This window comes from Seriola lalandi, unplaced genomic scaffold (genome assembly GCF_002814215.2).
Source record: "Seriola lalandi dorsalis isolate HSWRI2012SDOR001 ecotype SW California unplaced genomic scaffold, Sedor1 jcf7180002054544, whole genome shotgun sequence".
Taxonomy (NCBI): Eukaryota; Metazoa; Chordata; class Actinopteri; order Carangiformes; family Carangidae; genus Seriola; species Seriola lalandi.
Window position 1 is genome coordinate 2,827,223 of NW_019525097.1, and position 27,789 is coordinate 2,855,011.

The following is a 27,789-nucleotide window of genomic DNA, read 5'->3' on the forward strand; positions in this document are numbered from 1 at the left end:
AAATTGACAAATACATTAATTTGACGACCCAAGTATCGTAAATGTACTTTATTTATACAGGAAATGGCGTAAACAGACCGGAAATGACCACATAGGGCGGGACGTTTTTAAAACTAGTGCGGTTCAGTGCTGGCTGTTGACAAATCTCATATTTACCGTATCCGTAGAGGTAAGCATTGATGTTGTGTTACGGTACCATATAGCACATATTAGTATGTTTCAGTTATTTTAGCTTAGCTTACTCGTAAGGCAGTCTAACAAGAGCGTGTTATGCTAGTCTTTGTGTTCCTGCCGAATATTTGAGCACCAAACTCAATTCAAAGTCTGTCAGTTTCTTTGATCCACGTAACAGCAAACATATAAGCATCGATAACCCATGACTTAGCTATTGAATCTTTAGAATATATATAGGCAGAACCTGTTTGAAAATATGTCCAGACTAGACTTAACTCTAAAGTTACTTAAACACATTATTTTTCATTACAGGTGGCCTGTCATTGCTGGCATCACGGAAAGAAAAATGTCCTCAAAAATTCCTAGAGGTGAGCAGAATTGTTAAGTAGTTCTTATTTTGCACTTTCTATGTCATCAAATTGACGTGTATTTTGATTTGATAAAGTCAAACAGCGCTGATGCCTGATAAACAGTATTATCTGTTTTGCAGGTGCACAGTTACCTGCAGAAACGAAGAAAACAGGTAATAAATTTGAATCCAAAGACACAGCAACTGCATCTGCAAATGCTGCCCAAAAATCAGATGGCATCCTTAGACCTCAAAAAGAAAACTTACCAAGGTAAGAAAAAAGTTTTGACATACACAAATGGCATAGATGCCCACTCACAAACCCACAGGTTGTAATGCCAATCTCTCTCACTTACTGTACTGCATATTCTTATAGGACAGAGTGGCACAGGCTGGTAAACATGACCCATAGTTTTTCAAAGCTTTGAGCTTTTCTACAGAACAGTGAGGGGGTCGGCAGGGAATAATAAGAGTGAGTCCCAAAACTTAAAGTGAAATACAAAGTAAATACATTAAGAGAGTGCTCCATCCCATCGAGACAAACCTGGTCTTACAAGGATCAGATCTTCACAACCATCCTTCTCCATCTTCTCTGGTCTTTCTAGTATTCTTCTGTGTAAATCATCAAAAACTTACACCTGATATGTGCCGGGCTCCGTATGTTTTCTTTACAGCTATACAATTAAAGGTTTTTTTCACTTTTGTCTTCCAGAAAAAATGTTGCTTCTAAAGTTCACAAAGGGTAAGTCATACATTATACTGCATATACAGACCATGCAGTGGGCTTCAGGCTAGTTTTCACAACTTTATGTTGCACCCTTGTATAGGGTCTCCACCAGGTACGGGCAACAGGCAGAGCTCAAGGAGCAAAATCAGCATTTGATGACTGTCAACGAGGAGCTGCAGAAAAACCTCACAGAGACAAAGGTACAGGAAGTACTTCTAGGATTGTAGCAAAAATAAGTACTTGTATTAATGAATAGTTAGTAGAATACAATTATACATCAATTACACAGAATTTATTTATTTTTGTTTCATCATATGTTATTAAAATTTGCTTTGCTAATGTCCTTGTTCTGTTACAGCAAAGGGTAGATGAGTTGAAGCTGCAGTTCGGTGACCTTGAGAAGGAGAATGCAGAGGTACAGAAACAGCTGAAGGACTGCCATGTTCTCCTAGTCGCAGCAAAAATAGACCCAGGTGAATAAGTATCCATATTTTCAAAAGGTGTTTTTGTCAGCCCAATTTCAGTGGCTGCTTAACCCAAAAACTCTTTAATTCTTAGTTTTAGGAGAAAGGGTTGGAGAGGCTGCACAACAAAATGAAGATCAAAGAAAAGAAGCTATGGTACATATACTTTATTTCAGTTTACTTATGTGATGTTATATATATATATTTACAGTCATGTTTTGTGTGTTATATTCTTTACAAAACTTCAAATCAAAGTACATTTGAATCCAACTCCCACAAATAACCTCAAACTGGAATATAGAAGAAATTAGAAACATACACTTATTAATTTGTTCCATTCCTCATAACCCCACCAGTACCAAAAAAGAAAGTTAAATATTTCAAAATTATTCAAATTTACAATATGCTTGTATTCAACACACACAGGCTTTTGGTTGTTATAGACAACACCAACCAGTCAACACGTCTTCCCCTGTCTCTGTTTCAGAGTGTCTCTGCGGACCTGCTGAATGAATTAAGGACATTTGGTGAAACTGCATCACAGCAACGTGCTCGGCTAGAGGTGAGTGAAAGTCATTGAAACTTTTGTGTTGACCAGTTTTTGCTATTTGTAGATGATCTTAGGGATGTTTGAAGGGAAATGATCAATGTCCCTTATTTTACACACTTGCAGGAAATCCAAACAACAATGACAGACCTCACTAAAGCACGAGAATGCATGATGCAGGAAAGGGAGAACTTTTGTCTGGAGGCTGCTGAGATGGAAAAAGCTCTCAAGGAAGCAGAAGCTCTCTTACTGTAAAAGTGTAATCTCTCAATTTAAAATGAGTCTTCTTTAAAAGAAACTGTATATTAATGTTTAATGTGTTTTAATGTAAGTGTGATTGAAAAAGAATAAAGGTTTCTTATTGCCTGATGTTGCTCATCTCTCTTCATATTTCAGCCAAAATATGCTTTTACACACATCATGTTTTTTATGGTTCAAATGAGATGTACAATATTTTTTGTGTGTCACCTCATTTAGAATTACCAATGTCTTGCTTGAGAGGAAAACTTTATTTTGCCTCCACGCGGGCGACCTCATCCATCCCATTCTTGTGAACGTGATATATCAGGAACGCCTGGAGGGAATTTAATTACATCTGACACTTGGACTCAAGGGTGAAATTATTAGAAATGTCAAGGTCACCATGACCTTACAAAACATGCTTTTGGCCATAACTTGAGAATTTATATTCTCTGGCCGGACATGGATTTAAACAGCAATTTGACTGGTTGAGATAGGCCATGATGTGGTAATTCTAGTTTTTAACACTATATCTGCAACTGAAGATATTTTGTATATAAGTTGAAGATTAGAGAGTCCTGAAAATGTAAAAAAAAAAGCATTCAAAAACTTCAAGTTAAAGATTTTTTCAAATATTTAGCAGTTTTACCTTTGAAAAATCTTGTCATAATGTTTGTACATTGCATTGTTGCATTAAAAAAGGTCTGAAAGCCATTCATTAAATTGCATGAAACATAAACCCTTTACTATTAAAGCCATTTCCCTATATACTAATAATTGTCAACGACTACGTCAGAAAATAATAATTATTGCATTATTGTTATTGCAGCATTATATTACGAAGCTATACATTAGTGCTCTTTCCAGTTAATTCTTTGTACTTGCTTGTAGTCTGTTCTTCAAGATGACTGAACTCTTCATCACTCCTCAGTCCTGCTCTCTCTTCCAGTGCTTTATTTTTTGCCTTGCACATTGCTGTAGGGGTTATCGAAGATATCGAGATCAGTTTTAAGAGTGCTGTTGCTTGAAGTGGTACTAACGCTCGCACCAGTCTTTGTGTCCTTTGAATGGCCGGTGATGTAGTAGTAGATGAACAGGAAGAAACCTGCCAGGCAAAGACAGATGGTCACACACATGGACACGTTTTTACACTTTATCTCTGTTTACATTCATTGCTATTAGGTAGGTTTTGTTTTCACTTTACTCTGTATATGTTTTTTTTTTTTTAAGTAATTTTTTGGGCAGTTTTTACCTTTATTCAGATAGTGACAGTGAGAGAGTGACAGGAATGTTGGGGAGAGAGAGAGAGGGGATGACATACAGCAAAGGCCCATGGGTCGGACTCGAACCCATCGCTACAACCAAAGCTACAGTAAGACAATGTTAGATCTGACTTGAGTCAAATAAGTGAAACTTGAGTATGTTAGTGTATCTGTGGGTCTGGAAAGATATTACAAAGCACTGAAATAAAAAAAATAAAAAAAGTTTCAGGTTTAATTTACAAATTGCTAATTATTTCTCTTGCCTGTCATAGGCAGTGATGTTTTTGTATCTGATCGCGGGTTGTCTGGGGACTTTACACACTTATGACCCAAAAGTGGAATCGTTGCAACCAGGATTGCGCATTCAGGAGGTTGTTTAATCCTTTTCATTGTGGAGTTTCAGTCAGCACCATCAGATCTGTAGCAGACTCTGGTACTACTGCTAGGGAAGCTCATCACATCACAATGGGCAAATGTGATTGTTAGCAATGACTTAAATGAATGATGGGAGTAAAACAAGCTGTAAACGGTGACATAATATCACTTTATGGAGTTGATACAGGAACCGGTTTAACCAGCATTTGCCTAAATAAACATGCAGGACATAAATATTAACAATGGCAATTATTTGGATTCATATTTATTTCCAAACATGTTTGTTTGGAAATGATGCAAACGAGACTGGTGAGAGTTTAGCCAAAATAAAGTTTCTGGCTGTCAAGTAGACATGTGTTTAACTACAGATTCAGGTGATAATACTACTGTCTGTCACTATGTCACTATGTCACTATGAGCAACCCATTCCACATAACACCCAGTAATCGAATCTATTGTTAATGTAAAAATATGAATTAAAGCAGCTTTATCATGTACAATGCGCAATGAGGATAAATTAGGACTTAATGACAATATTAAACACATTAATATGAGATAAATAAACAGATTATTGGTTATAACTGTTGGATCATATCCAGATGTGAATACCTTGAAAAGAATTGAGGACTGTGAAAATGTAGTAGGAGGGGATTCGAAGGACGCCATAGGCGAAGAAGGCAAAACCCCATGTGATACCCAGCATGCAACACAGTCCCACGATAGTTACGATACTAATGCCATTTCTTTTAGTTTCTACAGTGCCAGTTTTGGATCTCTTGAGACAAAAGAGCCAAGACAGTATGATGATGAAGGTAGTGAAAGTGAAGAGGAAGACCAAAGCATAGTAGCCTATGTTGACAAAGTAGTGGATGTAAATGTCTGTTATCCAGCACCTGCGAAGAGAAGGATATGTCAGTACCGTACATTACGTGATACTGTTAAATATTGAATATATGAATCACAGACACACTTACATGGCCACGCTGTCTTCAATGTTATCAGTGTAGATTACTTGTTCACCATATTTTCCTATGATGAGCAGGACAATCCCAACTATACTGGGTATTACTGGACATGGAGAAAGGAAATGAACAATGAGCAATTAACCACTGAACTGCAAATGTCTTGTCAGATAAAACAGCAAGGACAAAAGTTTGCACTGTGAACTTCTGAACTTACCCCAGCTAGTGATGGAGACTTTGAGAATGTAATGATGGATGTCAATTTTGCCGCCCCCGTACAGCTGCAGGCAGATGTGGAAGGCCTGTGCAGCAAACCAAGTGAAAGTGGCCAACATGAAGTAGTGCATGAGAGCCGCCATGATCCTACAACCCACGGTATTCCTCACTTTTGCCACAAAGTTGTTGATCAGGAAAGTGAAGTTAAGAAAGAACATGGCCAACACCAGGTGGATCAGGATCCTCGTGGCTTTAGTGGCCTTGGTCTTCCTGTGAGGAGCGAGATACAACACAGAAGTCATGTTAGGTTAGGATTTCATGACCGTTTGATAGAGTAAAATAAAAAATGAAATCATGTGCTCTCAGAAATTGCAATGCACATTTTCAGTGTTTTAGAACATTTTATAAATGACTAATCAAAAAATGATCACTAGATTAGTTGCTGATTAAATCAATCATTAACTGTGGCCCAGGAGAAGAGAATAATGAATGAGCCAAAAGAAATATTACATTAGTAAAAATATGAATGAAAACAATTAAAGTGAAATAATATTACCAAGTGGAATTTATTCAAACGAATCTGAGGCAGTCATAAATTTCAAGTTAAGCTACATATGATTATAGCACAGTTTTGAATGTGAGCGATCATGAGTGCCAAATGTCCAGCTCTATAATACAGTGATGCTTATTGACTACTTTATAAGAAGTTAGAGAGGAGACTCTGGTGAAGCCTCACACAAAACACTCAGAGGAGATTTGCCTTAACAATCTAACATTGTCTTATTCGATAAAGTATAAATGGAAAAGTGAGTGAGATGCAACAAGACGAGAGTGAATGTTACACATCTTGAAAATAACTCAGCTTCATGAAATAAACAAAGTAACCACATAAACCATGTGTCTGGGACTGGAAACAGGAACACACCTTACACCTTATGGTTATTTATATAATGCAAACTCTGACTGTAAAGCCTATTCAAAACCTGAGATGCTATGTGTGATATGTATTTACATACTACATATCTCATATATGTATACACAGTGGATTTCTTCACTTCTTTGGTCTTTGAATAATGCTTGTTTGTAGAAGTTGGCAGACTAGTGACATAAAAATTTTCCTGTGACCATACATGGTGAGCAAAGGGACAGGTGTGATGTATCATTTGCGTAAGGCATTTACTGGGTAAGCTTTTTTTTTTTCTAAACATAGACTCTCACACAATGAAGCTGCTATTCAACATTCTCATTTCCCTACTGCGAACCTTTTCACACAAACTTAAACAGAGTTCTGCTGTTCTCGAGAGCGACGTTATTTACATGACCTTTCACCACATCAACCACTGTGGCTTTCTGGTTTACCTGCATGATGTTATCTGACTGGTTCACACTGTCCATCTCAGTATGTATGGCTACATTATGAGAAATCGTATCTGGCAAATCACTGAATACTCAAATCGAAACTGTTTTTTTGTACGAATTTGGGTATTTTAACAACCTGGGAGAAGGATGGTTTATATTTTTCAGAAAAATACAGATACACAAAATAACTTAAAAATTCACATGGTGGGTACTTTGACCAAGTCTAACTTTTTTAGACTCTGTAAATGAGAGTAATTTTTCAAACCAACAAAAATAAATAACTGAAAGTTAATTCTATGTGGCCATCACTTTTACATAATTTCCTGGATTTTTTTTTTTTTTTGGAAAGAACTGTAATCTAATTTTAAAGACAATGTTCTGAGAATTTTATTTTTAAATTTTGAATGTAGTTAATTGAGCTTATAGAAGTTGTTTCTTTTTTTCTGTTGAATTTCCATTAAACTGCTCAATTCAAATACAGCTTGCACAAAGTTTAAATGAACTGCTGCCCCAGGAAATATAATAATAATATAATATAATATATAAGAATAATATATAATATAAATAATAATATGTCTTTATTATGTGCATTTGCATCTGTTGTGAAGCCATTTGGATCTATTTGTACAGAAACTGCCATTAAAATAAAATTATAGTGAAGAAAATGACAATAGAGCTCATACAGTTCCATTATTGTTACCTTATGAGAAAGTGTGTGAAGAGGACTATGCTGAGGAAAAACATGGAAATGCCACAGCCAATTTGGGAGATGGTGGTGAGGGTGCTCAGATCAGAACTTGAGATGGTTTCATTTGGAGGAGCCTGCAAATTAGCAAAAAAAAAACAAAAAACACTTTGTCACATGCATTGGTGTTTGTATCAGGATGGTTTGTGATCATTACAGAGTTGATACTGTGGGGTAGATTTAAAATCAGACAGCTGCAGAGTGAAAACCAGTAAAATGGGCTTAGAGAGGAATATCCAAATGTTTGATTTACACTGGGAATTAAAAAGGTGAAGCTTAGTATAAAGTCCAGATATTACAAAAGAAGTCACACCAGTAAGATGGCAAAGAATGTCAGATGTGAGCACTGGCATGTTATGTCGCTTCCATTTTTCACTGTCAGACATCCATCATCAGTCCAGTTAGGTCGGCTACCTATGAGATAAGAGCGGTGCATGTAAACAGTGCAGAGCAGAAACTGCAGGGGCCATGAATGCATCTGAGTGAGGAACAAAAAGAGGACGTGAGCATCAGCCCTCCAGCCAGTCAGGCTAAAATTATGCAGGTTAGAGGTTTTATGCTCCTGATGACAATAGTTGATGTACTATTATATACTGTTAATGATAATTCTGCCTTTAAATGTCCGAAAAATTATAAACAAATTTTGAGAAAATTGGCCAGAGAAAATGCAAATCAATGCGCATTTCCATCAGTTACCATTAAACAAATATCAGGAATTGGTTTGTCTTGATAAACAGTTGGTGGTGCTAACTCCAGCCAGGTGCTATTAAACCATTTCAGCAGAAGAATTAAAGTACTCATCACACTTCAAACTGTGAAACATAATGTAGAAAATGTCATAGAAAGATGCATCTATGTTTTGGTTTATGTATCAATTTGAGTGACAACCACATATTTCACCACATTCCTCTTACAATTGGCAACTTTTGTCTGGGCCAGAAATAAAATTGGAAAGTGTAAGAAGGCACTCAGGCCGAAAATATCCCTGTGTTGAAATAAGGCAGGGGGCTGCTTTGCGGTTTCAGGTACAGGTCAGACAATGAAATAAAAACCAGGAAGTAAAGGTATAGTTAACAGATGCATATGAATGCTACACATTCTAAATAAATGCCAAAAAAACAAAGCATTACACGAAGAGTTGTTGTCACGGTGACGATGATTTTATCTTTTGTCATGACAAGCTCCTGGTAAACATTAGGGGGGAAAGCAATCATGTTACATAGCAATCTAACAGGAGTGTATACTTGGACATATTTGATTGGCCAGAGCAGAGCTTCTCAGATGATGTTGTGTTCTTCCATCAAAAGTTGACCTTTCATTTTTTGCCCTCTGTGTTAGGGACCCCTGTTGCATCAATGGAGGTCTTATGTTGGCTTCAATGCACCTTGCAGGGGTTTTATGCCATGCCAGTGAATTGTGCACTGGGACATGTAACTGGACTTGAGCCATCGTTAATGTTATTAATTACACCTGTGCTTTTCATGTCAAAAAGACTGATGAGAAAAAGGTCTAGTGTAGGCTTCAGGGGAGCAGGAATTCAGCTTTCATATCAGCTCTGCTCACAGTTTTTACACAGCAACATGAATTTATATGTAACGCATGTAATAAAGAGAACAAGGGTGGCATTACTCTCCTCTGGCGGTGTGGACCCTCCCAAAATTTCATCATTGCACATTTGTAACTGTGTCTTACATACCTTCACCGTTCCATGAATGACAATGTGGAGTTCCTTCCTGTAAACAAAACAAGAGAATGTGCTCTTGAATGGTAAACAAACTCAGCCCAACGGAGTGCAAATAATGTGCATTTAATTATTCACTATTTATTTTACTTACGTAACTCATGTTCCAAAAATTGATGTTTATTTTTTCTGTGAGATTCAGGATAGTGGCTCCCATTTCAACTGCTAAAACTTCATTTCCTAAAACAGTGCTTTTAGACTCATCCTGAAAAAAAAAAATGGGATCACCACAAAATATCAACACAATCACATATGTAAGGTGTATCCATCAGTTAAGGTGAAACTTACTTACCTGACCCAGATTCAAGAATCGGAAAACGGCCGCAAATGGTACGGTGGTGTTCGAACCTTGAGATTTTTCAAACGCTTCTTTTGAGACTGTAACAGATCTTGAAAAGTGAGAAAGACTATCTCTGTCTTCTATAATCTGCAGGGAAGAGCATAACAAAGTGTATTGTCAAACTTGTACAGAGCAGTTCATTATTTGAGCTTTGGGTTTACATATATTTTTCATATGTTTTGGTTTTGCACAGATATTCAGGTCTTTACAAATCTTCCATTTTGAGCTGAAGTCTTCAATTCAATTGTTTTGCTTGATACAGAAATATTATCAGCAAAGTATATTTAAACATTGAAAGTACAACTACACTTTATGTAAGCAGTCCCTTTCAGACTGAACTGTTAGATTTTTAATATTGTTTCAATCACTTGGATGCAGCTTTTTTATGTTTTAGTTGTTTAGATGGAGCTAATTATGACTACCTTAAAGTGTTCAGTGGTTTGTCATATAAATGTGGTGGAATAAAAATGCATCCATCAGAGTATAAAGTAGCAGAAAATAGAAATACATAGTAGGTAAAGTGTAAATACTTAAAAATACCTAAAAGTACTGCACTAGAGTAAATGTAATTTTGGGAACTACTGTTTTGCTGTGTAAGGTGGAGTTACGCCTGTGCAGCATCTCTGGCAGTAGCACTAGTTTTGTGGTCGATGAGCACATGTTTTGGTCTTAAAGTCACTGCACCTGGCTGTTGTTTGCCAAGAAATAGTTCTAGCATATAACCCTGCCTAAAACCACAAAATGCCATTTTTACATTTCTGTTTATGTATGAATTAAACTAATGTGATACACACAGTTAGTTTGTGAGTTTTTGAGTTATTTTTAAACTAGAGTCATGGGAGCTGTTTTTCCCCATGCCTCCTGTCGTCATGCTAAGCTACTTAATTAGCAGTTAATCTGTTATTTTATTGACATAGCACATGTATGAAGGTCAAATAAGAGTAATGCACCCACCCGTAAACTGTCATTTACAGACTTATAAGCAAAGGAGACTTCTTCTAATTCCGATTCTGTATTTTTCACTAAGATGCCCGTGACTCCTTCTCCCGCAGACAATGCAGCTGTAGAGCCGTTGATGGAGGAGGCGAATTTGGCCATTCCATCCATCACTTTGCTGTCGACAGATTAAAGAATAATTATGGCTTCTAGAGGTATATTCTTCTAAATAACTATTCATTTGATAAATTAACAAAACATTTCCTACACAGCTTCAACTGGGTCGAGTCCTCCATCTTTAATTGGAATTGTTTTATTCAGAACAATTTCCACCTCAGGTGCTTTCACTGGATTATTACAGTTGACACAGTTTTTGTCTGTTGCTGTAATGTTGATGATGTATCTGTCCGTGAGCAGTTGACCTGAAAGGAAGGGACGTATAGTTTTAGTGTTACATTGTTAAGTGTCAGCTAGCCTCTTGTCAATTGTCAATATCTAATCGAGTATAAATTTTCACTTCATTCAATATATATACTAGGGTTGTCAAATATATCAATACTCAGATACTAATTGATACTAAAAATTAGTATCGGATTAGATACTCATTTGCAACTGTATCAATACCAACAGTGCTGCAGGCACACAGCCCCTCCCCAAACTAGCAGCTGAACACATGAACGCTAGTTGACATCCATTACACTGAGCTGATCTCGCCAGCACAAAACTAAATTAACATGGCAAGTGCTGCTGCTGAAGAGCCTTCGCAACCTGTTTTAGTTGAAATTGAAAAAAGCAAATGTGTCATTTGAATTTATTTTCCGTTATTATTTTACCTGGCTGGTATATATATATATATAGACTGTTGCTCATAAAGTTGGAATAAAATATTTTTTACCTCTTTCGATGAAATTATTGTGACAATGTGATTTATTTAATTTCACCTGGGTAATTGGGACACATAATGTAATCACTGCACCTGGTCAAAAGTGATTACTGATGCATTTAAATAGGAATAAACAGAGGATTGTGTCTGAAAACAAAATTATTCCAACTTTATGGGTGACAGTATATATATATATAACTTTTCTTCACCAGAAATGACATCTGTCAGAAGTAACAGTAACAGTTTCCTCACTCATTGCTGTCAACAAAGTAGCCAGAAATGATGGCTATATGGAGAGCTACAGAAGAAACATTTACACATTAATACATACACACATAAACGCGCGCGCACGCACACACACACACACACACACACACACACACACACACACACATATATATGTATATTTTTCTTGTTTGCTTATCCAAAGAGGACTCACCACTAATGTTGCAGAGGTTTTTGTCATATTCAGACCTTTTACAAAATTTTATATTAGGCACACATCTGACCTGGCAAGAATCTATTAATGGAAACACTGTCAGAATTTTGCATCAATCCACAGCAAGAAACAATAAACAAGAAATATAAAATAGAGTAAAAAAAATTGTTCAGATACAATAGTAGTTATGTTTACATTAGCTCTGTTTGATCATTACATTACATGAACTGTAAAAGATATGAACTTACCCCTGTTGACAGTGGAATAGGTTGAGTCTGGATGATAAAAAAAAACATATTCAAAATCATATTCATAAAATCATATTTTCACTATATATATATTCAGCTTTATGTTTGTATCTTTAACTTTTAACTTTTAACTTAGAACAGTTGTTTTAACTACTTTATAATGTTCCTGTTCTAAATCCTAAATCCAAGTTTAAATCATACACACGCACGCACACGCACACGCACGCGCGCGCGCGCACACACACACACACACACACACACACACAAGCAAACAAACAAAGCCATTTTTAACTTTCTAGCCCTTTTGCTCTTATTTTTTCTGCTGTGACCCCAAATACAGTATAATACAATTTAAATTGTAGCATTCACAACATCAAAAAATTAAAATGTAAATTACAGTAATGTAATATCACCTTTGATATCTGTGGCATTGCATTTCTTCCCATGCAGGACATACTTGAGGACCTCCCGTCTAATATACCATCTTGAAATGTACATAAGATAAGAGCCATCCTTTGTCACGATTTGAGGCCATTTTTCATTCAGTTCTCCTGTTTATTAAAAACAGAAATAAAGTTTAATTTGCATTCTGTTGAAATGCTGATTAATTTGTTTTGGGAAAATCCAGTTATCTGTGTTTATAACAAGCATGCTTTACTCACGGTTAAAAGTGTCATTTTTCTGCAGAAATAATGTGCAAATATCACCTGAGAGGTAAAGAAAACAGTCTTTTATAGTCTTACTATACTATAAGAATCAGACTATACTATATTACACTATAGTCTTACTCTTAAACTCTTAAAATCTGAATATTCTTATCACTCACAGTTATTCAGTGGATTCAGATTATACTGACTAAATGAGAAATAAATTACACTGTAAATACTTATTCAATAACAGGGTTTTTTTCTTTAGTAAAAGACTTAGATTAATGTTTATGTACTTTCACAAAAGGTAGGTTATGACAAGGAGACTCACCCTTCCTCCCAGACTTAGCATCATGTTTTGTTCCACAGCAACAACAATAATAAAAAAAAAACTATACTAAAATAATTACAGTATATTTACATTTTTTTTTTTAAATCCCAAAATAAGTATTCCAGATTAAAATCTTTTTACAATATACTGTTGGAGCCATTGTAATTCCTTAATCCCTTAAAAAAGCCAACCACGCTTCAAAAACGTGGCAGAGTATGTCAGCTAAAGACATAGCACCTGGTTACCACAAGTTCTACGATTGGTCAGTTTGCACAGCTCACTTTTTCTTTATAATACGTCACAACATACACACATTATAGTTTATGATGAAGCAGAAACTACTGTAATTAAAATGTTTATTATAGTTTTGACTCACTTTGATTCCAAGGCTTTTGTTTGTTGATGAAGGCATTGAAGTTATCTACAACGACCAAATTTTTCTTGTCGTTGCAGAAACATTTCAGACATTTTGGAAGGAGGTTATGTCTCTCTGGGCCTAAAACACCGTAATCACATCAGATAACAAATAACAATGAAAAATACCATTTTCTCAATACAATATCTTTACAGATTATCATAGTCATAGTAGAACTTACATTTTTTACCGTTAAAAATGCAGTTCCATAAGGAAATAATACAAATGTGATACACATGCACTTGTTTGAATTTGAACAGAGTTACTGAGGTTCCTACCACAATGTTTTGTGCAGGGATTATTCTGAGACACACACACAGGGAGAATCCACAGAAGGCCCGCCAACAAAAACCAAGTCACAAAGCTCTTTTGCATCATGTCCATTTGATGGCATCAAGTCTCGGTCAGGAGATGTGATCCAATTTACTGCTTCAGTAGATGAATAACAAATATTTTTGTCAAGGTACATTTTCTGTGAGGTATTATCAGCCAGAAATGACCCAAGTATTGTATTTCTTACCTTTCTCTGGTGCAAGTAACGTCAAAGCACTGAACAGCAGCATTAAATAAGAGCAACTGAGCCAGATAACGATGTAGTCAAAACGACTTTGCATAGCTGCCCACTGCTAAAAAATTTGTATTGCAAATTCACAGTTCCTGAAAGAGTCATGAGAAGTTAATCCGGGCACTGTTCTCTAATGCAAAATAACAAAAACAATATTACCCTTGGATGAACATGCATGGGTGATGTAGCTAACAGTAAGGAACGCGGTTGTAATGTACAGCACAATGGATAAACAGCACTGTCCATTTTTCAGGATCATGTCAGTTAAATACTACATTTTTAATATTTTTTAACGTAAAGTAGATGGTTAATAATAAAGAGCAAAGTATAGACAATGAAGAACATTTAGAATTTCAATAAGCTTCATCCCACAAACACTTTGTTGACTGTTCTTATTACATCAAACAAACGAATTAAACACTGAACACATGTTAAAACACTGATAGGGCCACAGAAACTATCAACATATTTACACTTGCAATCATATTACAAACAATGCATAGAATTGAATCTGCCAAATGATTCTAAAATCAAATAGGAATGAAAGAAATCACGATTTGGAGTCAAGACTGGGCCTGTATACAATAAGTAACAAAGATTATTAGCATCTGTTTATTATCACATTGATTATTATCCCATTTTTGGAGATGTGTCGATACCACGTCCTGTGATACTGAAATCAGCCACATGTAGAGTTTATTTAACCAACAACAAAATTAAAGATTTCACCTATTTGTATGTGTGAATCACCAGGGCTCCTCAGCCCTACAAAGCCAAAATACCATCTGCATTGTAGTCTAAATTTAGCCACACCACATTCTGACTTTTTGACATTTATTTTGCCATATAAGCCTTTTTTTCTTCTTTCTAACATTGGAAAAGTATAACTTCAAAGAAAGCTGTATGTTAGATGTGCAAAACAAAATACAGCTACTAAAAAAACAAAATAAAGCAAACAAACATACAAAAATAAAATAAGCAGTCAGCTACACAGCTAGCAACAGATCCAATAAAAGCCAGCTAGAAATAGCCACAGGCAGCCTTGACTAAAGCTATATTCACTGAATTTAAATACCCTATAAAAATCAATTTTGGTGACCTGCCATCCTGGTAACTTGGTTTGTTATCCAACATAAACAAAGCAGCAGCTAAATCCAGTCATGGAGAATAAAAACAGCTGAACTAGTTCATTAGCCTAGCTTAGCGTAGCAGTAGCAGTACAGCATCTCAGCTTTTGACTCCAGTGGCGTTCAAAGTTTGAAATGGTCGAGGTATTTTTAAAATCCCTTATCTAAATGTCAGTGTAAGTGAAAAATAATCAATTATAATTATTCCAAGATAGTTATAAAATAATGGTGGAGGGATGTTTTTGTTGATAGGTGTTTTCCATCACATTCTTCACAACCATCTGTTAGTTTGCAAAGTCTGGCTGAAAAAAAATGTAATATCTTTTTCCAACTGCAGCTTCAGTCAAATGTTTGTAATGAACATTTTGATTCACTTCGTGTTATATAGTGTTTGCAGAGCTGATTTGCACTTCTTCTCTTTACTACTTAACAGAAAGCATGTGTTACTGTCAGCTGATAAGATCTAGCTGTATTTATAGCACTAGTGTGTATTTTCCAACGAGTAATTTCCATTTACTGCAAGAGTGGCTTTGTGCATGGCTCACTCTGTATTTGTTTCGTAGACTACACAGTCTGCTCAGACATTTCATTTTCTAGAAGAATCAACTACTTCAAGCAAAACAAGATATTATTTCTTTGTGATTGAATAAGCAACTAATTAATCTTGTCTGTTGCCTAAAGATGGAGACAGAAATGTCATAGACAGACATCTAAAAGGTAAAATTAGATCTATCCGGGTGGCAAATGAGAACATGATTTTTTTTTTGTCATTTCAGGGGAACTGACCCTTTAAAGGGATAGTTCAGGTTATTTGACATTGGGTTGTGTGAGGTTGGCCTTGTCATGCATCGTCCTGTATTGTATTGCCTGCAGTAGATTCTGATCAGCATGCTCCCAGTTAGGAAACGTAGAATATTTTCAGCAGTTTCATCTTCCTGTGAAAATGGCACTTTCCTTCGACACTATATTTTTTCAACCGCTTAACTACTGTATTCCTACGCCCAAGCACACCAACTTTGAGCGCGCTGATCTGAACCCAGTGCAGGTAATACACCGACTATACATGACTACCTCATACACCCCAACGCCAAATACGCCCTCTTTAATGGGTGAATATATCCAGCTTTGTCCGCAAGAGGGCAGCACAGCGCTTTGGTCGCGTCTGTTCAGACTCAAAATAAGTGAAGAAGTACATGGCGGAAGTGGACGACAGTCACCCTGCAGCTGAGAGAATGAGTAAACGACGTTGACCTACAGTGAGTAAAAAAGAAAACACAACTATTGAAGACTAAGCTGAGGGATTTACTTGCTGGCGTGATTAGCGTTTACCTGTAACTTGAAAGTCTGTGTCTGCACCGATGTTTGTATCGCGAGATCTCAGTTTGTGTGTAAATGGAGAGCGTCTAGGACTGGTCTAGATCATCTGGAGCAAAGTGACAGTCACACCGAGGGTCAATTAATTCAACCGATTTCTTATCAGTTCGGCATTAAGGTTACTGTTGAACCTTAACTTAAAGGTACTCATTTACACTCAACATGCAGTGGTTACTGTCGCCTGAACACCGTGTGTCTCAACCCTCTGTTGAAATCCAAATCAGTGTAAAACTTCCTAGAGTAAGTAATGAAGTAAATGTGATGCATCCCGGATTAAAGAGTTGACCCTGACCATTTGAGAAATGTCTTTAAAAGTGGCATTGACAGGTTATTTTATCTTTAATTGGACAGTTTTTTAATTGAGGCCGGTGAGGCCGCGTTTCTAAGGAAAGCCAAAACTAAAACTGTCTGTTGATTTATTGTGGTTATGTTTTTTTTAGTTTACTAATGACGTATAGATTGAGTTTACATCCATTTTTTTTTGTAATATCCGGTTTAACTAACCTACAGCTAAAGTCACATAGAAACTAAATGTTAAATCTTGGCCTTCCCTTTAAGTGTTCTGCTTCATATAATCCCATCTGGCACCTCAACTGTTCCCACTCTTTTTATTTAAGATATGTCTGCAGGTTGTATGAGGTGGGTGCTAAACCATGCGGTGAGAGCTGTGTGTGGAGTCAGTCTGGGCTACAGGATCCCAGCATCAAGGTTTCTCAACTGCAGTGAAAGATCAAGTATCATTGCTGCCTCCTGGAGCCGGTCTCCATTCTCCACAGCAGAAGAGGACACAGAGCGGACGCCTGCACCAAAGAAAAGAAAGCAGGACTCCAGAGCTGATGCCACAATCAGCAACGTGGGCCACTCGATCCCGCACCAACACATACAGTTGATAAGTGAGACGGGCGAGGAGCTAGGCACCATCCACCGAGTACGTGTGATCAGAATGATGGATGAGCAGGGTCTGAAACTGGTGCTGCTGAACGCACACAAAGACCCTCCTGTCTACCAGCTGATGACTGGCAAACAGATCTACCAAGAGCAACTGAAACTGCGGGAGAAACAGAAGGCAAAACCAGGTACGCGGTGTCGTGGCAAGGACCCGGATTAAATGTCAGTTTAATACATGTACAACACAACCTAATACTACTCCGTGGTTGAAGACGGTTGTATGATGCAGCTTTGTGAAGTCTGAAAAATAACCTGTCACCTGTCATCAAATTTAAGACGCTAGATTTATAACAGAAATTTTGGGTGTGGAGTTCAAAAGATGCAGGCATCTAATGAAAGACACTATAGAATAGTTTATTTATATAGAACCTTACAAGGTGTGAGTAGTAAAGCAAAAAGATGTAAAAACAGATATTTAATGTTCTTTTTTTTTTTTTTTTCAACCAAATTGTTTTCAGTAAAAATGAATCTGCTGATTATTTTATCGAACTATTTGATTCTATCAGTTTGGAAAATTTTCTCCCAACAGCCCAAGTTCACATCTTCAAATGATTGTGTGTTTTTTTTCTTGTTTGTAACAGAGAAAGCCCAAAGAAGTAATATAAGGCAAAACCTCACATCAGTTGCTGCAAACAGAAAGTATTTTCAATTTTTGCTTTTCAAATGTCTGAAATAGTTGCAGATTCATTTTGATTGGACTAATTCTGTCAGCTCTACTCACAAGTCCCACAACTTTAAGACAGTGCAATAGTAAATTGCTGGACTGGCCCTTTAATCTTTCCAGCTGTAAATAAACAGCTTGGGAGCTGCTTGAACCAAAGTTAGTTCCAGGGAATATCCATTGATTATTGACAAGCGATTTCCTGCCCCAAAGCTGTTAGAGCTATTAACTAATGTATCCTTGAGTCGAATCTGGTCTAGTGAAGAGGTTTCTTAAACGTTGTACACATAGTCTGTGAAACACAGTTTAACCAGTCCTGTATTTTCTCCACAGCTACTGTGCAGGTGAAAGAACTCACCTTTTCACCTGGCATCTCACCACATGACCTCACCACCAAGCTGAAACAAGTGGAGAGCTGGCTGGAGAAGAAGCACCATGTCAGGATTACTCTGCGATCGGGACGCAACGACCCCGCAGTCAACCTGGTGAGGAAGAACACACTGTTTTTGTTTTTTATGATTTATGGGAGACAAGGAATGTAACAGGAAATAAGGGGAGAGAAAGATGGGAATGACATGTAGCTAAAAGTTCCCAACCCGACACAAACCAGGACGTTGCTGTTCATAGTCGGCGCTCTTACCTCAAGGCCAACAAGTCGTCCCAACACTCACAAAAAAGATTTAAAGGATCATTATCAAAAAATACTTTCAAAGCAAATAACAGCAGATATGTCATTGACTTTTTTGAGTGTGTTACTTTCACCTATCAATATCTCACATGGAAAGTCTTCCTTCTGCAGGACACAACTTTGGAGCAGATGGTGCAACAAATGGAGGTAATGGTGGGATTTGTTTCCCCGCCAAAAGTCATACGCGACGGTCGATCAGCCATGTGCATCGTCCGTCAGCCTTCAGCAAAGGAAATCTCACAAAAAGGAAAAAAAAACACAGCGGCCACGCGGCCCGCCGCTTCCCGTTCGAAGAGTGCTGGGAGCAGCACGCCGCCTGTTGGCACCACGGACACGGCAGAAGGGTCTAAACAGCAGCGATCTGATGGAAATTAAAAAGATTAAAAACTCTGTTCTTCACTGTCAAAGTTTGGTGTAAATCCCTTGATCAGATTCTACCCCTGGTGTGTTGTGAAGGTATTTAACAAAGCTCATTGAGTAATAATGATGCATCCAGCTAATCATGGCATATATACCGAATGATGACCTTTGTTTGTTTGTTTGTTTTGTTTTTTCTTTAAGGAATGAATGAATGAATGGGGCCTGATGTTTGAACGCTGCATTCAGTTCTAATACATCCATTACAGCCAATCATCACCTAAATAACTAGTGAGCTGGTTACCATAGACTTTGAATCACAAGTTTCATTAACTTAATTAAATAAAAACTGGGGGGGGGGGGTCGAGACACCTGTCATCTCTCCACTGTTTGTGATAAAGACACAAGAGGCGCTGGGCCATCACCAACCTCCAGAACAGCTTCAGCGCTCAGTGTCGTCTCCTAGTCTCTTCCAGAAGATATTCCCTCGTTTGGTGTTTTGATGGTGGCGCTGGAGAGCTCTGGCCGTAACGTCTCGTATGCTTCGCATCATTTACATACTTAGTAAGCCATGAACTCACCCAGAGACATCTTCATCCAGGAAGAGACTTCTCCCACCAGGATATAAATGTCATATCACACTCACAGATCATCTGTGTCTTATCAGCATTTTTTACATGTCACACAGTACAATCAGATGTTAACTGCTTATATATAGTTTGTCGCCCGTCTCTAAATGTAACCAGATGTTTGTGGCTCAATCCGCACATGTAAACAGCCATTTTGTACCTGATGACTACACGGCTGAGACTCACATACACTGATGAGCAGGTTGACTGTGTGTGGATTTGGTTGCCGCTCTGTGTGAAGCAAGTGAAGAGACTAAATAGTTTGATGATGCGTTTCATAATTATAATAATGTCAAACACTGTGAAAGAAGCAGTGATTCTTGTCAACAGTGCCCCGTTTCGTTGTGTTCACAGTGTTGCAGGTGTGAGAAACACACAGTGCGCACCATTCTCTGCTTTATTCAAGATTCGTATTTATGTTTTTGGTAAAAAATAAAAAATAAAAGCAAATTTGGCGTACAGATACATTCACTTGTCACAGATAGATCGACTCAAGTGTCAGCTCCACACTTTGTCAACACCTTTTCTCTCAAACAGCAGAGATACTGTCTGGAAACTTTTTATTCATTTATTCTTTAAAACTAGAATCATACTTTTCCTATACATAAAAAAGAAATCAAGGAAAAGAGAGAACTTAAAAACATAAAACCACCTTAAGGCCCAAAAAAATAAAATCTCTCCTAGATTGTGTTAGAAAAAAACAATGACAACAGAAGCAGCTTCACTAGCATGCATGAACAACATTTGTCAATAAGCCTCGAGTACTTTGTAGGAAGAGAAGGGTTTAACAAAGTGATAGTCCAGGTTGCCGCAGTGAGGGCACTGCTGGACGTTGCTGTACTCGGAGAAATACTGCATCCCGACTCGGACGTCCACCACCGGCTTCCCGCAGTGCTTACAGTTGAGACGAGCCTGGGGGGGGGACACAGGTCGGTTAACAGGATGTTGACTTGAATGTGAGCGTGGAAGTTCATTCCTGACCTTGGGAAGTTACACACAACAACCGACAGTGACCCTGGACAAGGGACTGAATGCACATCAGCTGTTTGCAGAGGTAGAAAGTATCTAAGCATATCTGTGCTTCAGTATAATCTTGAGGTACTTGTACTTTCTGCTCCTTTATACGTCTACTCCATCACAATTCAAAGGCAAATATACGTTTTATTCCACTACATTTAGCTGATAACTTTAGTTTGACGTCACTTTGCAGATTCAGATTACTGTTATTACAGGTTAAGATATGAATAATATAAGAATGTAGTATAAAAATAACCCCCGCCTTCACCAGCTGCAACATTTAAGTGACACATGAATGCATCAAGTGATCTAGTCCTATAATATAAAATACATTACACATATTATATATTTTGCATGAGAACTTTTGATGCTAAAACTTTATAAACTTGTAAAATTTGGAATGCATGTCTTTCTGTTGAAACTGTTTCTTCACTGTAGTGTTGGTTCTTTTACTCAAGTAGAAGATCAGGGGCTGGTTGCACAAAACACTTGATTTTCTACTTAAGCACTTAAGATTTAATTTCTCCTTAGCTGAGGGAGTAACTTAAGGGTGTTGCACAGAATCTCTTAAAAGGTTTCCTTAGTGTAGGAAAAAAGTTAAAAGAGATTTAAGGGTGTGGAACACTCTTCATTTTCTTCATTCATCCCCATAAAGTCGGCCATGATGCAGTTAAGACGTCAGACGTACCTTTAGCTTCTGAACTTACTTCGGTCACTAAGATCTTTTGTGCAGCCCTTTAACTGACTTTAAGTGATTCCTTAAGTAACAGACAAAGATGAAGAGAAAACCTTAAACACTTAAAGTGAACATTTTAAGGAAAACTTGAGGATGTAATGTGCAACTGTTTTTATCGTAAGGATCTACTGTTTTTGTTGTCATTTACCAAATATCTTTGGGTTCTGAACTGAGGATCAGATGAAACAAGCTATTTGGAAACATCACCTCTGGACCTAGGAAATCAAAACGAGCAGTCTTTTGTTTTAGCAGCAAGTTTTTTCTGCATTTTCTCACAGTTGGTCTCTTGCGTCACTCTTTTGTGAAAAGTTAAGTTGGCATCTGCTGCAGCAGACGGTAAAATCTGAGCACCCTAACAACTCATTTAACCTTCAAGAACAACAGTGCTGGCAGCTACTGGCTTATTGTCAAAGCTGTGTGGGACCTGCAGCTCTCCTCTTGCTTTAGAGCTGTCTGAGTCTGGCAGCAGAACAACACTGATGTGCCATCACCTTATAAAGCTGATATTGTGATCGTGTTAACTAACAGTTGCGTATTCACACATTCTGCAGAGCACACAGAGCAACTTTCACTGACATCTGACAGCTTTACTGCTCTCCTGTGTGACACAAAATAAATATCATCTTCTGATCAGTGTTTCTACCTGGCAACACGGTGAAGCAGCCAGTATGTCGTAGGTGTACATGGTGCCCAGTTGATGCCAGCTCCCGTCCCAGCGTGACTTGCACTTGATGCAGACGATCTTGTGGACGCCTTCTAGACAGTCCACACAGATGGCGTACAGGTGCATTAACCTGCCTGTGAGAAATGAACAAACGAAATCAGTCATTACATTTACTAAATAACAACTCACGAGTCAGAACAGTCTGTTTATCAGCCAGGAAAATAAATAAAAATCACATTACATTATCAAAATAAAACAAGTTTCTAAAGGAAACTAAACTGCAACTGCTGATGTGATTTCAGTTCCTAAATATCAGTCTAGAAAATAGCAAAATGAAACTTTCTCAGCTCTGTACAACTTCTGTGAATGACTCTCAGCATGACAAAAAATGCCACATATGTAAAACGGTTGCAAGTCATTTTATATTTCTATACCGCCCAGCTGTAAACTTGAATGCTTCCAAATAAAACTGGTCCTAACAGAGTCATGATTATTGTGTTCTGATGTGTTTTCAATTCCCTGAAAACTTACTAAATAAAACTGCAAATGCATTTCCATTTTCATTTTGTTTCAGCTGCAACATCAAGCCTCACTTTTTAACTCTATGGCACAATTCAACCACTTTTCCTTGGCCAACATTTATATTCGGTCTGACTCAAAAGCGTGAAAAACTAAATAAATCAACCTTTCACACTGGTGCATATCGAGGCGCGTACATATCAAAGCTCGTGGGCCAGCACATCAAAGAAGCCTCATGAAAGTGAATATTTGACTGAGCAAAGATAGTATGCTAATGGTTTATCTGTTTTCTCCCAATGAACTGCTGGTGTGCTGGACATGGGCAGCTTGACAACAGTATTTGCTTCATGGTGTTTTTGTTGGTCCGTGCAGCGGATTGTCCTACGATCTGCAACTTTGCAGTGCAAAACACACGTCTAAGACGAAACAAAAGCAAATGTAGAAAACGTTTTCACCTATTTGACAGCACAGGTGCGGCATTTAGAGAAAGAAAAAAAAAGCTGCAAAGTGAGAAAACACAACCACCGCACACAGAGATGCTGCCAGGCGACTTCAGCTGCTTCAGTGCAATGAGTTGCTGCAAGTTGATGTTTCTGCATACGTCTCAGGGCCACTCTATAACCCCTTTATTAATGTTGTTTTTATTGTTTCATCTTATATTATTGTTGGATATTTTATTCCATTGGAATTTTATATTATTTTTAATTGAATGATTTTTGATTTTATCCACCTCAATGCCATTTTAAATGTTTTAACCCTGGTTCAGCTACGTGACGCAGGGTGCTTTGTTTTGAAAAGTGATATATAAATGCAGTTTATTATTATCATTAAAATCATTATTATGATTGCGATTATGATTATTAGACTGCATCATAGTGCATTAGTTCCCAATCTGTGGGCCAGAGCCAGTTCAAAAAAGAAAAAGTGTAATATGTGCAATATAAGTATTTGAATGTGAATGTATTTATTGGTTCTTTGTATGCATGTTTTGAATTGTATAATAAAATAGTTTCAATTATATGTGACTTAAATATTGAATTTGGCTTTTTTTCTTCATATTTTGTGTAACATAATCTCAGGTCCTCATGCCATGATCTTGAAAGCAGGTCTGACCTTGAAGGTGACAGGGGACGTCGTACTCAATCTCGTCGTGGCGCGAGGGGCTGAGAAACAGAGTCCCGTCCACCAAAGGAAACTGTTCAAACACAGGCAGCGCCCGGTGGCACAGCGCGCAGTTGACCACGTTTCTCTGGCTTGCACTGAGGGCTGACAGGATAAACCTGCAGGACAACATGAACAGACGAAATCATGATAACACCATCGTTAAGTCTCCTTGTTTTCCATGTAGATTTACAGCCGACATGTTATGTGAATATTATTATTATTTTATGTAAAGTGGCACTGAATTATTTCGGCATGAAGGATTTTGTGGTTTTAATGCTGATTTATTGGCTTTTATAGCTGTAATAATGTGGTGAAGTGGGGTGTAAACAATGGCTTCTTTACACATCCAGCAGTTAAGGAGCAAAATTAGCATTTAGTATTCAGTGCAAAGTCTAATATTCACTCTCTTTTAGCTTAGTTTTTGGTCTCTATCTATCCTGAGGGAAATATCTGGCTTTTTAGCTGCTAAATGCTCCACTATGTTCACCGGCTATTCGTTAACTTTCTCTGTGTGCCCTTTGTCACTGAGCAGGTAGTGTAAAGTGTGTTTTTAGATCCTATGAGAACAGTGAGAGTGAACCAAAACCAACAACAAGCCAGAAAGCTGAGTTAATAAACACTAAAAAGCCCTTTTATATACAAACAGTCATGTCAAAATCATTGAGTACAGCTGCTTTAAAAGTTATTCATTACTGAGTATTCAGGTTTATTATAATACGTGTTGATTTGATTGATAATCTTCACAGCTATATTTCTTGTGTTTTACGTTGTTTATACAGAACCATCAACAGAAAGGAAAATTACTATCATGCATAAACAGTTCATGTGACTGATACACTGACTGGCAACATCAAAACCACCATGAGCTTTCACTATGTTTTGGTTGCTAGTACTGATGATGAGTATCTAGCAAATAAAATGAAAAACAGCCCAAATAACTGCGCCATCTTTTGGCAACTATTCTAAAAAAAAAAAAATGCAGGAGAAGTTTGTTGTGAAATCCTGAAAGTTTTCATTTCGATCTGGTTCCTCAAATTGGGAGAAAAACAGCTCAAAATGAGCAATTCACCACCAGGAATATGCTCAACATTAATGTCAGAGCTCTGTCAAGCAGAGTGCTAAATAAAGCAAAGTTTTTCTTTGATAATTCCTTCTGGTCAGTGTCAATGAATAGATTTTAAAATGCTGCTGTTGTTTTTTTTAAGTGCTGAGTGGTTTAGGGAGAAAATACATTTCTGATCTGCTGCTCTGCTATGAACTATCCACACCTCTCACATCATCTGGGACAGATACAGTTACTGTCCCCGGAGACCCCAGATACAGTTTTTATGCACCACATATCTGGAATGAACTCCCAGGAAATTTCAGATCTGCTCCAGCTGTCGAGGCTTAAAACCTTTCTGTGCACCACTGCTTTATATTTGATTAAATTTGCACTGCACTGTAACTGTTTTAACTGTGTATTTTATATTTACTTGCTTAAAAAAACTTCATCTATATGTGTCTTTTTTTTTTTTGTTGCATGTTTATGTCTTATGTAAAATGTATAAACTCTAGCTGTAACTGTAGCTTCTTCTCGTGGTTTCTTTCCAATAATCGGAATCTGTCAATATATCAAATATAATAATATTCAAGTTCAAGTTGGTCAGAGGAATGTTTCTATCAGATATTTGATTAATGAGACAGGGCTGACAAGCAGACAAATCTGCTTTTATAATAATTTGAACTATGAGATACATGAAAACTATTCTGTTAACCCAGCATCTACCTGCGTAGCTCCTCCCCCTGGCCTGCCTGGGCATCATCCTCCATACGGACGTGGTAGGTGTTGAGTTTATGTCGAGGGATGTGGGTGAGGAGCTCCGAGAGGTCCAGCCTCCTCAGGAACTGCACCGGGTGAGGGTGGGTGCCGTCACCCACACTGCCGGAAGTGAGGCGGTGGTGGAGCGGAAGGGCGAGGGACAGAGGCAGGGGGATAACAGACCCGGGGTCGAGGTGAGGACCGCCGGCTCCGCCGCCGGAGGCTCCCAACGAGCAGCCCCCGCCCCTGCTGAGGGCTCCCCCGACCAGAAGGTGTTTCCTCTGCGGGTCCATGTGGACGGCTGATTTGAGGAACTCTCCCAGCTGACGGGAACCCCGCAGACCTGCTCCTCCGCCTCCTGATCCGAGAGCAGCAGTGGGGGAGAAGGAGAAGCCGGTAGGAGGAGATTGTCCTGGGGAGTCGCAGGGAGATTTCAGAGGAGGCCCCAGAGGAAAGGGTCCTCCTGCAGCATGTCCCCCTGCTGCTGCTGCCCCTCTCTCTGTAGAGTTCTGTCGGTCCACTGATTGTCTACGAGGTAACTCCTGACTCGAGGCTCTGTGGGACAGTTTACCTCCTGCTCCTGCTCCTGCTCCTCCTCCTGCTCCTGCAGGCACCTTACTTTTCTTAGGCTCCTCAAAAGGCCCGTCCCCAGACCCTACCGCCCCTCCACTGGCCCCAGTCCTGCCCGCACTCCTCTCCGACGGCTTCTTCTTGCGCTCATCCTGCATGCGTTTCACCTGATACCAGTCGGTGTCTTTCTTCAGGTGACCCTGGCCGCAGCGGCAGGAGCAGAACCTGAAGGCCAGGTCGTAGCCCTTCTTGGTCCACATGTTCTGCCGGCACTGCTTCTCGTTCCAGGACCGCGCACGGCCGATGCAGTTGAACTGGACGAGGATGGAGCTCTCCCACTCGTAGAAACACTGCAGATGCATCCAGTTGCCGTAAGGGCAGAGCTCGTTGTTGCAGAGCACCCGCTGGTAGTCGTCCTTCTCCAGGTCGATGGCCCGGCCGAGGCTGCAGCCGAGAGGGGTTGCGCACTGGACCTCTGATGAATAAAGACAGGAAGGGGGTGGGGATTAATCAATCAATAATCTGTGCTACAATAGGACAGAGAACAGTGAAAAAACCCAAGTGGCACCTTCAGTTTGCTTGTTTTCTCAGAGCAACAGACAACTAATAGCTGCAGCTAATAATTATTTTCATTATTGATTAATCTGCCTATTATTTTCTCATTTAATCAATTAACTGTTTGGTCTAAAACATCAGAAAATTGTTAAAATGTCTCTCATAATTTCCTCGAGTCAAAAATAATTATTTTCATTATTGATTAATCTGCCTATTATTTTCTCATTTAATCAATTAACTGTTTGGTCTAAAACATCAGAAAATTGTTAAAATGTCTCTCATAATTTCCTCGAGTCAAAGATAACTGTTTTCATGTCAAATGTTACAAGGTCAAAGGTGACTGAGCCAATCAGAGAGGATGATTTTCTTCTGTTTATTCCCTTCCCATATATACATTTTAATACTGCAAATGATCAATTAATAAATTGTTTAGACTGATTATTGCTTCAAAATACTTGTTTTGTCTGAGAAACATCCAAAAACCCGAGATAAACAATTTACTCTGCTTTAAAATGGCGAAAAGTTAAATATCCTCATATGTTCCAGCAAACGTTGATCATTTTTGCCTGATAAGCGACTGTAATTAGACTGATTAATTGAATAATGGATTAATATCTTCAACACAAACAAAGTCACAGACACTTCGTGGAAACAACAGCACTGATTTAAATGGACAACAGCACCATTAAAGCAGTGTGTGTCCATCATAAGTTACATTAGCAAGGTCATCCTCATCACACACCAACAGCACAACACGAGATGCAAATGTTAAAAGACTGATTCCAGTGTCCTTTCTGCCTCATTGGCATCAATTTTATAAAATTCAACTAGGCCATTCAAGCCTGTGAGCAGCTCTATTCAAGCCCTGCCAATTGTCAAGTCTGGATGTGTATCAAGTAAATGTGGGCACACAGTCTACACGAGGAGCAGCTCATGATAATACACTGTGGGCGTGTGTGGGGAGGATAGTTTCCTCCTTCCTTTTCCGGTACACTGTCAATGCTTTTTTTTTTT

At 38.2% G+C, this 27,789-nt stretch overlaps 4 protein-coding genes across 5 annotated transcripts in view; 2 read left to right on the forward strand and 2 right to left on the reverse strand.

Annotated features, from left to right (window-relative positions):
- Positions 1-73: 73 nt before the first annotated feature.
- On the forward strand, positions 74-2,630 carry knstrn (kinetochore localized astrin (SPAG5) binding protein). Its single transcript, XM_023414993.2, has 9 exons — positions 74-169; positions 487-542; positions 665-794; positions 1,236-1,265; positions 1,351-1,450; positions 1,609-1,723; positions 1,809-1,870; positions 2,202-2,276; positions 2,388-2,630. Exons 2-9 carry the CDS (start codon positions 521-523, stop codon positions 2,514-2,516), a joined length of 663 nt encoding a protein of 220 aa, XP_023270761.1. The 5' UTR covers positions 74-169; positions 487-520; the 3' UTR covers positions 2,517-2,630.
- Positions 1,867-14,296, reverse strand: LOC111661568 (adhesion G protein-coupled receptor G3-like). The gene is made up of 17 exons (XM_087176260.1): positions 13,679-14,296; positions 13,362-13,481; positions 12,670-12,714; positions 12,421-12,558; positions 12,008-12,034; positions 11,760-11,840; positions 10,706-10,859; positions 10,456-10,615; positions 9,454-9,588; positions 9,256-9,366; positions 9,117-9,153; positions 7,734-7,834; positions 7,376-7,497; positions 5,318-5,586; positions 5,113-5,206; positions 4,748-5,031; positions 1,867-3,606 (listed from the first exon to the last, which is right to left on the reverse strand). The coding sequence occupies exons 1-17, from the start codon at positions 13,782-13,784 to the stop codon at positions 3,455-3,457; spliced, it is 2,136 nt and encodes a 711-aa protein (XP_087032386.1). The 5' UTR covers positions 13,785-14,296; the 3' UTR covers positions 1,867-3,454.
- Positions 14,297-16,261: 1,965 nt separating this feature from the next.
- Positions 16,262-19,170, forward strand: mtif3 (mitochondrial translational initiation factor 3). 2 transcript variants are annotated; one of them, XM_023415094.2, is made up of 4 exons: positions 16,262-16,348; positions 17,084-17,542; positions 18,409-18,560; positions 18,875-19,170. In XM_023415094.2, exons 2-4 carry the CDS (start codon positions 17,086-17,088, stop codon positions 19,136-19,138), a joined length of 873 nt encoding a protein of 290 aa, XP_023270862.1. In that variant the 5' UTR covers positions 16,262-16,348; positions 17,084-17,085; the 3' UTR covers positions 19,139-19,170. The 2 variants fall into 2 exon arrangements, with proteins under 2 accessions (XP_023270862.1, XP_087032387.1); XM_087176261.1 differs by lacking the exon at positions 16,262-16,348 and adding an exon at positions 16,376-16,609.
- Positions 19,171-20,132: 962 nt separating this feature from the next.
- heca (HECA ribonucleoprotein granule regulator) overlaps positions 20,133-27,789 on the reverse strand; it is a 10,209-nt gene continuing 2,552 nt past the window's right edge. Inside the window, exons 2-5 of the mRNA XM_023415092.2 lie at positions 25,618-26,695; positions 23,799-23,965; positions 22,146-22,300; positions 20,133-20,661 (exon numbers count right to left, since the gene is read on the reverse strand). Coding sequence (XP_023270860.1) covers positions 20,497-20,661; positions 22,146-22,300; positions 23,799-23,965; positions 25,618-26,695 — 1,565 coding nt within the window. The 3' untranslated portion in view covers positions 20,133-20,496. The remainder of the gene's footprint in view (positions 20,662-22,145; positions 22,301-23,798; positions 23,966-25,617; positions 26,696-27,789) is intronic.

What these genes read in the sequence shown, in the direction of transcription:
- mtif3 (XM_023415094.2), top strand. Translation starts at nt 17,086, where the DNA reads ATGTCTGCAGGTTGTATGAGGTGGGTGCTAAACCATGCGGTGAGAGCT. An exon ending in GAAACAGAAGGCAAAACCAG is followed by an intron (nt 17,543 to 18,408) that starts GTACGCGGTGTC and finishes TTTTCTCCACAG; the next exon opens with CTACTGTGCAGGTGAAAGAA. An exon ending in ACGACCCCGCAGTCAACCTG is followed by an intron (nt 18,561 to 18,874) that starts GTGAGGAAGAAC and finishes TTCCTTCTGCAG; the next exon opens with GACACAACTTTGGAGCAGAT.
- knstrn (XM_023414993.2), top strand. Translation starts at nt 521, where the DNA reads ATGTCCTCAAAAATTCCTAGAG. An exon ending in GTCCTCAAAAATTCCTAGAG is followed by an intron (nt 543 to 664) that starts GTGAGCAGAATT and finishes TCTGTTTTGCAG; the next exon opens with GTGCACAGTTACCTGCAGAA. An exon ending in CAAAAAGAAAACTTACCAAG is followed by an intron (nt 795 to 1,235) that starts GTAAGAAAAAAG and finishes TTTGTCTTCCAG; the next exon opens with AAAAAATGTTGCTTCTAAAG.
- LOC111661568 (XM_087176260.1), bottom strand. Translation starts at nt 13,784, where the DNA reads ATGGACATGATGCAAAAGAGCTTTGTGACTTGGTTTTTGTTGGCGGGC. An exon ending in AAACCTCTGCAACATTAGTG is followed by an intron (nt 10,860 to 11,759) that starts GTGAGTCCTCTT and finishes CCTTCCTTTCAG; the next exon opens with GTCAACTGCTCACGGACAGA. An exon ending in AGTCCTCAATTCTTTTCAAG is followed by an intron (nt 3,607 to 4,747) that starts GTATTCACATCT and finishes TTTGCCTGGCAG; the next exon opens with GTTTCTTCCTGTTCATCTAC.